General features: G+C 42.0%; 1 protein-coding gene across 2 annotated transcripts; it reads left to right on the top strand.

The window, feature by feature from the left end:
• The first annotated feature begins 4,416 nt into the window (after positions 1-4,416).
• Sat1 (spermidine/spermine N1-acetyltransferase 1) lies at positions 4,417-7,566 on the top strand. 2 transcript variants are annotated; one of them, XM_004669999.2, is made up of 6 exons: positions 4,417-4,690; positions 4,947-4,998; positions 5,090-5,173; positions 6,584-6,685; positions 6,767-6,807; positions 7,036-7,566. In XM_004669999.2, the coding sequence occupies exons 1-6, from the start codon at positions 4,625-4,627 to the stop codon at positions 7,204-7,206; spliced, it is 516 nt and encodes a 171-aa protein (XP_004670056.2). In that variant the 5' UTR covers positions 4,417-4,624; the 3' UTR covers positions 7,207-7,566. The 2 variants fall into 2 exon arrangements, with proteins under 2 accessions (XP_004670056.2, XP_044996987.1); XM_045141052.1 differs by lacking the exons at positions 4,417-4,690; positions 4,947-4,998; positions 5,090-5,173 and adding an exon at positions 5,540-5,653.
• Positions 7,567-9,683: the final 2,117 nt, after the last annotated feature.

Genomic DNA, 9,683 nt, shown 5'->3' with positions numbered 1-9,683 from the left:
CCCGGCCTACAGTAAGACCTTGCCTCAAAAACGACAATAACAAAAAGTTCAGGTGAAGGCTAGCACTTGGGAGGCAGAGTCAGGAGGATCCAGAATTCAAGACCAGCCTAAGTCTGTCTCAAAACTACAAAGCACAACTAAAAATGGTTAAGACTCAGTCACTCTCAAATAAAAAAAAAATGAACAAAAAAAAATTTTAAAAAAAGGTTAAGGCAATAAATTTAATGTAACATGTCCTCCTTTTAATTTTTTTTTTTTTTTATTTTGGGGGGTTTTCGACCTTGGTCTTGCTCTAGCCCAGGCTGACCTAGAATTAGTCTCAGGCTAGCCTTGAACTCATAGCAATGTGATTAAAGGTGTGCACTACCACACCCAGCTGTAATGTGTTTTTTATCCAAATAGAAATTTTTGTTTTGTTTTGTTTTGTTTTGTTTCAAGGCAAGATTTTACTCTAGCCAGTCTGGCCTAAAACTCACAGTGATTTTCTTACCTCAGCCTCCCGAGTCCTGGGATTAAAGGCATGTACCACCATGCCTGTCTTAAAAAAAAAAAAACTTTAAAAGATTATCTTATTAGTCGTATATTCTAGAGACATTTCAGGATTTTAAATGGCAATACTGGAAAAGGGAAAATAGCAAGGAAACACAGGATGCCTCTAAAAAGTGCAAATAGTTTTTAGATGCTAACCAGAAGCTAAATCCCAAGGCTGAGGAAATGGCTCAGTCAGTAAAGTGCTTGCTTTGCAAGCTTAAGGACCTGAGTTCAATCCTGAGAACCCATACCTGTATTCCCAGCACTGGGGAGACAGAAACAAGGGGGGGGTGGTCCTGGAGATTACTGGCCAGACAGTTTAGCCTAATTGATGCTCCAAACCAATGTGAGACAGTATCTCAAAAAATGATGGGCTGGAGAGATGGCTTAGCAGTTAAGGCACTTGCTACAAAGCCTAAGGACCCAGGTTCAATTCACCAGAACCCACATAAGCCAGATACACATGGTGGCACATGTATCTGGAGTTTGTCTGCAGTGGCTAGAGGACCTGGTGCTCCCGTTTTCTCTATCCCCCCTCATCTCTCTCATAAATAAACAAATGAATGAATAAATAAGAATAAAATACTTTAAAAGATGACATTCCTGAGGAGTGACAGCTGAGGTTGTCCTCTGGCCTCCACATGCGCACATACATAGAAGCACATATACACATGCATTAGGGGAAAAAAAAAAAAGGAATCTATGACCCACAGTGAAGAAATGAATTCTGCCAACATCATTAACTTGACTGAACTTAGATGGGGATTACCCCACATGAGAATGTAGCCTAGCTAAAACCTTGAGCAGAAGGCCCATTTCAGCCATGCCTGGATTCCTGACCCAAACACTCTATGATAATCAGCGTGTTTTATCTTAAGACATTCATATATTTGTGATGATATGTTCTGTGGCAGTAGATAACAAGTACAAAAGGGATGATATGAGGCAACCTGCTTTCAAATAACTAATTTCTGGTGACATGGTCCAAATAAAGAGCTTCTGGGACCATGACCTTGGTGGCACCTTGTAGTAAAAAGTGGCTTTAGGACTCTGGAGATGGATCAGCCAGTAAAAGTGCTTGCTTGAAAACCCTAATGGCTCTAGTTTGATTCCCCAGTATCCATGTAAAACCAGATGCACAAAGTGGTGCATGTGTTTGCAGTGGCAGGAGGCCCTGGTATGCCCATGCATAATCATTCTTTCTTTCTCTCTCTCTCTTTCATAAATAAATAAATAATAAGTAATTTCACTAGTGTTTTCAGGGGTTGGGGAGATGGTTCAGTGGTTAAAGGCACTTGCCTGCAAAGTCTGTGGGCCTTGGTTTAATTCCCCAGCAACATAAAACCAGATGCACAAAATGGTGCATATATCTGGAGTTTGTAATGCAGTAGCATCTGGCTTTACATGGGTATTCTCTTTCTCTCCCACTCTCTCTCTCCTCTTACAAATAAATAAAATATTTTTAAAAGTGTTTTCAGTGGAGAGCAATGGCCCTCTGGACTAATAGAATTGGTGTTAGTTATAAACATTCATAGCTCTACCACTTCCTAGCATTTACAATTTTGTAATTTCAATGAGCTTCATGTTCTATAAACTGTAAAGATGAAGCTAACATTATCTGCTTCAAAATAGTTTTAAAAATCAAATGAGACAATTCATTTAGCTGTTTTCCTTCCTTTCACTCTTCTCATATTGTTTTCCCCTCTGTTTCAGGAAGTCCCTGTCTCACAAAGATTACAATCTGTTATGCTGAATTATAAGCACATATATCTCTAAAAGTAAACTACATGCTTTGAAGGATAGTTGGCAAACTTAATGCCCCTTTATAACCCCACATACCTAGCATGGGATTCAATAATTATTTGACCAAACAAAAGTTCACCAAACACAAGGTTCAATCATTGTCCTAAAAATCTAAGCAACCCAAATAGAGTATGACTTTGGTTTTGCTCCAACAGGAAGCTATTCTTGGTGCTAAATCATGGAGTTTGTGCCAAACTCTCCTAAGCGCTCTAGCACTGTAAACAGAAAAGGAGGCATAAACCAGCCTGGTGATCCACGAGGTCATGGATCTAGTTTCTTGAAGCCCCAGGTGTCAGGAAATATGCAACTGGCAGTAACTCAGATAGATGAGAATCAATACTATTTTTAAAGATCTTTGAAAAAGACATTGCATAAACTCTCACAATGACTCACAAGTATTGAATCCTAAGAGAGTGGGAGGAGTGACATAATGTTTTTCTGCTTTCTTTTCTATGTACAGGCAGTTAGTAAAGGCAGAGTCATTTGTTGAATTTAGGAGTGGTCACCTGGTAATATTCCAACCCCTGGTTCTAAAGATTATGGACCTGTAGACCCCTTTTATGTTTATGTTTCTTAAAATGTTTTCTCTCACTATGAAACCCAGGTAGTGCCATGGACACAGGGCCCTGAACAGGAATTTGTCTGGGAAAGTTGGTTGTAAAAGAGAAGTCATTCCTGAGAGGTGTGAACACAAGTGTTCCATCAGTATATCTAAAAATGACTACTTGTTAGCCCAGTTGCTCCCAAATATTGATCTCAGGATATTTAAAATTTGGCAATCCAAAGAGCTTACGTTGTAAAATTCTAGAAGACATAACACAGAGGCACATATCCTTTTAGTCAGTAGAGCAATGATGTCATCACACATCCTGTAAGCTTAGAATTATTTCAAAATAAAAAGTTAAAGGTAATAAAAGAAGCATATGGGATAGAGCAAGCAAAGATTACAGCTTTCAACAGCAATGGAAGTCAGGAGATGTTTGGATATTCTCAATATGCTGTAAGAACAAAATTTCCAACCTTCAAAATATTTAAGCAGTGAAAAACTTCAAGAATCTAAGATGAAATAAGTATGTACTGAGATAAGCAAAACTAGGACAATTTTTACGAAAGCAGACCTTCACTAAAGGAAATTATGAAATATATACTTCAGTCACAAGGAAAGGTTTTCTAGAAATAAGAACAAGGATTTAAACTGTAGAGCCGGGCGTGGTGGCGCACGCCTTTAATCCCAGCACTCGGGAGTCAGAGGTAGGAGGATCGCCAAGAGTTCAAGGCCACCCTGAGACTACATAGTGAATTCCAGGTCAGCCTGAGCCAGAGTGAGACCCTACCTCGAAACCACCCCCCCAAAAAAAGGATTTAAAATGTAAATAAGAAGGAGAAAGTATGAAAGAAAATATTTTAGCTGTAAAGATTACACATATAACCGGGCGTGGTGGCACACGCCTTTAATCACAGCACTCGGGAGTCAGAGGTAGGAGGATCGCCAAGAGTTCAAGGCCACCCTGAGATGACAAGAGTTAATTCCAGGTCAGCCTGGACCAGAGTGAGACCTTACCTCGAAAAACCAAAAAAAAAAAAAAAAAATTACACATATATAAAGGAAAGAAATTGAGGAATCTAAACAGCTGACCTTGGGAATTTCTAGCAAGCACATTCCTTTAGTCATCTAAGCGATGACATCATCTCAACTCTGGAAAATTCCAAGGAAGAGTGAAAAAGGCAAATGACCTCGGGACCCATAGGGACAGCGCGGATCATCACACTTTGAGCATAATTGCTCCATTCCTTCTTGGAGGGACTCTCCATTTCCACTTTTCCTTCATAAAGGTTACTGGGGGACGAGCTGGCACCCGGGTTGAATTTCCGGGAAGGTTCTTCAAGGCACCACTAGATGGCGCCTGTATAGAACGACCCCGTGCGCCACACACTTTCCCCGCCCTCCCCGGCTCGAGTGCGCGGGTTCACAAAGCGCGGGGAGAGAGGACAGCCCGGCATAGGGGCGGTGCGCCGCGCAGTCGCGTCCTCATTGGTCGAGGTACCTCCGTGTCGTAGTCTGGGGCGGGGCTTCATCGCGCTGAAAAGGAGCAGCGCAGCGCGGTCCAGATCCGCAGCTCGGTGTTGCACGTCTGCCGAAGGAGGTCCTTCATTTCCCAAGGTTCGCTGGGTCATGGTGCCAGCCTGACTGAGAAGAGGACGCTCCCGGGAGACGAATGAGGAACCACCTCCTCCTGCTGTTCAAGTACAGGGGCCTAGTGCGCAAAGGGAAGAAAAGCAAAAGACGAAAATGGCTAAATTCGTGATCCGCCCGGCGACTGCCGCCGACTGCAGTGACATACTGCGGCTGATCAAGGTAGGGGAAAAGGCCGGGTTCGCCCTGGGGCGAGGGTGGGAGCGGCTTCGGGTCTGGAGAGCCGGGCCCTTACCCCTTTCTCAGTCTGCCTTCCCGAGCCCTTCTTCGACGCGTCTGGCCGGGCCACGCCCGACAGGGCTATGGCTGGCACCCTAGACCCCGCCTGCCCCATGCCGTCCCTGAACTGGCGGGGCCAAGCGGGATTCTCATTGCCCCTTCTCCTTCTCTCTTCTGTGTCGCCCCTCCCCTATCCCAGGAACTGGCTAAATATGAATACATGGAAGACCAAGTAATATTAACTGAAAAAGGTAATGGAACAGTGGCGGGTTGGGGCGACAAGCGTTGGGTACCTGCTACCATTCCCAAGCCAACCCCTTCTTTGTTGCTTCCTTTATGCAGATCTCCTAGAGGATGGTTTTGGAGAGCACCCTTTCTACCACTGCCTGGTTGCGGAAGTGCCCAAAGAGCACTGGACTCCGGAAGGTAACCTCCCCTCCCTGTCCAAAAGCCACAGAGGACTGTTGTATAAAACTTTACCATAGCATCTACACCGTACCACCCCTGACTACGTGGGCTCAAGTTACTTACTGAGAAACGGGCCGGAAATAACAGCCAGCCAGTGTTCAAATTACTGAAAAAAAAAAAGAAAAAATGTGCTACTCTATATAATAGGGCGGGTTAAAAGAGCTATTAAGTAAGTATCAGAATGCTGTGGATAGCCGGAAAAGTTAGGTATAATGGCATTTGTTGTAATTCAGTTTCATAAAATGGTTCTTGTTTGACCCTAATCTAACCTTTTTTTGTAATTGTTTTAAATCACATTTTTTTCTTTAATTTGTCCCAATCTTCAGGTTACAGTCTCTAGCTTCGCCATGTACATGGCCCTTCCGTGTACATGGATGGGCGGGGAGGTAACTAAAAGATCCTTTACACAATAAAGTAGATGATCATGATAAAAATGAGGTAAGGTCCTATTATCACACACTTGAAACACGGTAGATCAGAAACTATTATACTCGCTTCCTGCCTGTTTGCAAAGAAATAGAAAATGGCTAGAAAGTTTAATTTGAAATCTTTGCCTCCATCTGAAATTTTATAGGCACCCCTTCGGAGGGAGTCCAGTGCCTTTTCTTTCTTACTTTTTTTTTTTTTTTTTTTGCTGGCCCCTGTTGACTGGTCAAAAGACAGCTAAAAGGGGAAGTGTTTGGGGTGGATGCTTTCTTAAAGTTTTCTTCTGGCGTCTGTTTCCTAAGAAAAAAAGAAGGGATGAGGTAACTTTTAGAAGTATGTGGATGTTACATAATACCTGTTTCTGGGTAGTGCTGCTTCTTCTGGCTTAAAAACTGGGGAAAGCAAATGGAAAACTTACAAATGGGAAGGCAAGTTCTGAAATTAAACATTGTACTTTTGGCCTGATGTGTTGATCTTACGGAAGCAAGAGTTAGTAAACTATAAATATTTACTGTTCTGAACTGCCGTGTAAACCCAACTTTTTACCACGTCAACATTCCAGTATATCATTAGGATGTAAATAATGTGTGTGCTTAGTTTAAGACCATAGCAGTTTTATTCTGGCAAATAATGAAAGCATTCTCACTTCCTGAGTGTGAGATCCGGCAAACCTCAGAGTAGCCACTTCACAGTTGTAGCCTGGCTTCAGCTAGCTCTAATGTGTGCTTTTTGCAAATACATATCTGAGAACAGAGACAATCATCTGTCAGTGGCTTGGACTGTATTATCATAAAGGTCAGAAGACTGTCCAGCTCATGGCTACTTCTTTTCATATACATGCATGTATATTTTCTTAAATCTGCAATAGGCTTCTGATTCTGCCGCTACAGCTTACATGGATTGTTTTTCTTCTCTGCATCTCATGAGGCACTCTTATTACAGGACACAGCATTGTTGGTTTTGCCATGTACTATTTTACCTACGACCCATGGATTGGCAAGTTACTGTATCTTGAAGACTTCTTCGTGATGAGTGATTATAGAGGTACTCACCAAGTTTGGAGTTGGGGTGGTCTAAAGAGTTACGGTGACTTTTGAAATTAAACTGTACTTCTCCCTCTTTCAGGCTTTGGTATAGGATCAGAAATTTTGAAGAATCTAAGCCAGGTATGTTTGACAAGGTCTCACTGAACAGCCTAGACTAAACTGGAATTTACTATGTATCCCAGGCTGGCCTGCCTGAGCCTTCTAGTGCTGAGGTTGCAGTCTTGGGCTACCACAACCCTGTCCTCAGTTGCATTTTCTGAATTTGGGTTATTGTCAAGATTGAATCAAAGCTGGGTCTTGGCAAGCAAGTACAATGTCATTGAGCCTGTTTTCTCTCCTGTGTGATAGGTTGCCATGAAGTGTCGCTGCAGCAGCATGCACTTCTTGGTAGCAGAATGGAATGAACCATCTATCAACTTCTACAAAAGAAGAGGTGCTTCCGATCTGTCCAGTGAAGAGGGATGGAGGCTCTTCAAGATTGACAAGGAGTACTTGCTAAAAATGGCAGCAGAGGAGTGAGGAGGTGTGTTGGTGTAGACAGTGATAACCTCCATTCTATTTTAGAATAAATTCTCAACTTATCTTGCTTTCTATTCTGTACGTAGTGAAATAATAGAATGAACACCCATTCCAAAGCTTTATTACCAGTGGCGTTGTTGCATGTTTGAAATGTGGTCTGTTTAAAATGGCAATCATATATGCAGTTTGGAGTCAGAATTCTTAAACATCTTTTGATTTTAAAAAACAAGGTGGTATGATCTTAATAATATATATGAAAAAACTTCATTCTTGTGAGTCATTTAAATGTGTACAATGTACACACTGGTACTTAGAGTTTCTGTTTTGATTCTTTTTTTAATAAACTACTCTGATACAATTGTTCAGTGTAAGCATTTTTTTTTTTACTAATCTTTTCTTATACACTTTTCTTACAGTCACAGAAAAATAAAATAAAAATAGCCAGCAAACAGTTCTTAGGGGCTGGGAATGTAGCACATTTGCTCTGGGTTCCTTTCACAGCATCACTAAAAGAGAAAAGTGGGGAGCACTTGAGTTAGCAAAAACCAAACAACAACAAAAAAGAGTGAGGCCCATAATAAGCCCATTGTTGTACGAGTCAAATGTAGAGGTAGGATTATGAAACATTGAAAATCAGGAAAAAAAAATTGTCCCCATCAATCTCATACAACACAAAACATTTTTGAAGATAAAACAAATGGGTCGTTTCGCTGATAAAATAAATGGATCATTTCGCTAATAAAACAAGAGTAAAAACTACTGTTTTGGGCTGGAGAGATGGCTTAGCGGTTAAGCGCTTGCCTGTGAAGCCTAAGGACCCCGGTTCGAGGCTCGGTTCCCCAGGTCCCACGTTAGCCAGATGCACAAGGGGGCGCACGCGTCTGGAGTTCATTTGCAGAGGCTGGAAGCCCTGGCGTGCCCATTCTTTCTCTCTTCCTCTGTCTTTTTCTCTGTGTCTGTCGCTCTCAAATACATAAATAAAAAAATTAAAAAAAAAAAACCTACTGTTTTTACAGGAAGTTTGTGACCAAAAAAATTGACATGAGTAAATCAGATGAACTAGCATTCTATTAGGAGAATGTGTTTTTGGTTCTGTGTTAACGTAATGGCCTTCTACAGAGAAACAATGGGAGCCTTTCAAAGTACAGGGAAACATAAATACTTTCTCAAGAACTGAAAATGAAACCGAAGAAGCAAAGGGAAAACAGTTTTCCTACATCTGAGAACCCCTTTTATTACTCATTATATTGACCTACATTCCTAAACCCACTAGTTCCCAGAATGATGAAAATGGTAGTCAGAACCACTGTAACTCGTGTCCAAGATTCTTACTTTCCAAAAGGAGTCAGGATAATAAGCAATGTTCTTATCTCCATGTGCTCCAGAGACACTGTTTCACGTAGCTCAGACTGCTTTCAAACTCTCTAAAGCTGCATGACCTTGAGCACTTGATGCTCCTGCCTCCACATTCTGAGAACTGGGATTGCAGGTATGTGGAGCTGGGGTTTGAGCCCAGGGCTTCATGCATGCTAGACAAGCACTGTACCAACTGAACTACTTCCCCAGTCCTGGATATATATCCCTTTCTTTTACAGCATCCTAGATTAGAAGGCAGTCATATAGAAAATTGTGTGCTCATGTGTTGTGTTTAGTACAGGAGTCCTTTATGGTTTAGTGTTGGCTCAGAATGCCATGAAAACAGGCTTATAGAGCTGGAGAGATGGCTGAGCAGTTAAGACCACTTCCTGTGCAAGCATGAGTACCCACATAAACAGATGGGTGTGGTCACACGTGTCTGTAACCCCATTCCCATATGGGAGCAGAGACCCAGAGGCCTTGCTAGAGTGCATTCAATCTAATCTTTTTTATGCAACAGAAAGAAGGGGGGAGATGTTTTTATGCAAGAGAAAGAGAGAATATGCATGACAGGGCCTCCAGCCACTGCAACTGAACTCCAGACATATGCGCCCCCTTGTGTGCGTGTGCAACATTGTGCCCTTGTGTCACTGTGTGTCTGCCTTATGTGGGACCTGGAGGGTTGAATGTAAGTCCTTAGGCTTCACAGGCAAGTGCCTTAACCACTAATCCATCTCTCCAGCCCTTTCACTATTTCTTTTTTTTATTTATTTCTGTTTATTTTTATTTATTTGAGAGTGACAGACAGAGAGAAAGAGGCAGATAGATATAATGGGCATGTCAGGGTATCCAGCCACTGAAAACGAACTCCAGATGCATGCATCCCCTGCGCTCCCGTGTGCACCTGTCTTATATGGGACCTGGGGACTTGAGCTTCGAACCAGGGTCTTTAGACTTCACAGGCAAGTGCTTAACCACTAAGCCCTCTCTCCAGACCCCCTTCACTATTTCTTTTTTTAAAACTATTTATTTTTTTAATTTATTTGATAGAGACAAAGAGGTAGAGAGAGAGAGAGAGAAAGAGAATGGGTGTGTCAGGGCCTTCAGCCACTGCAAATGAA

This window comes from Jaculus jaculus, chromosome X (genome assembly GCF_020740685.1).
Source record: "Jaculus jaculus isolate mJacJac1 chromosome X, mJacJac1.mat.Y.cur, whole genome shotgun sequence".
NCBI lineage: Eukaryota > Metazoa > Chordata > Mammalia > Rodentia > Dipodidae > Jaculus > Jaculus jaculus.
The sequence above is the reverse complement of the archived record's forward strand: the minus strand, read 5'-3'. Positions and strand labels throughout refer to the sequence as shown.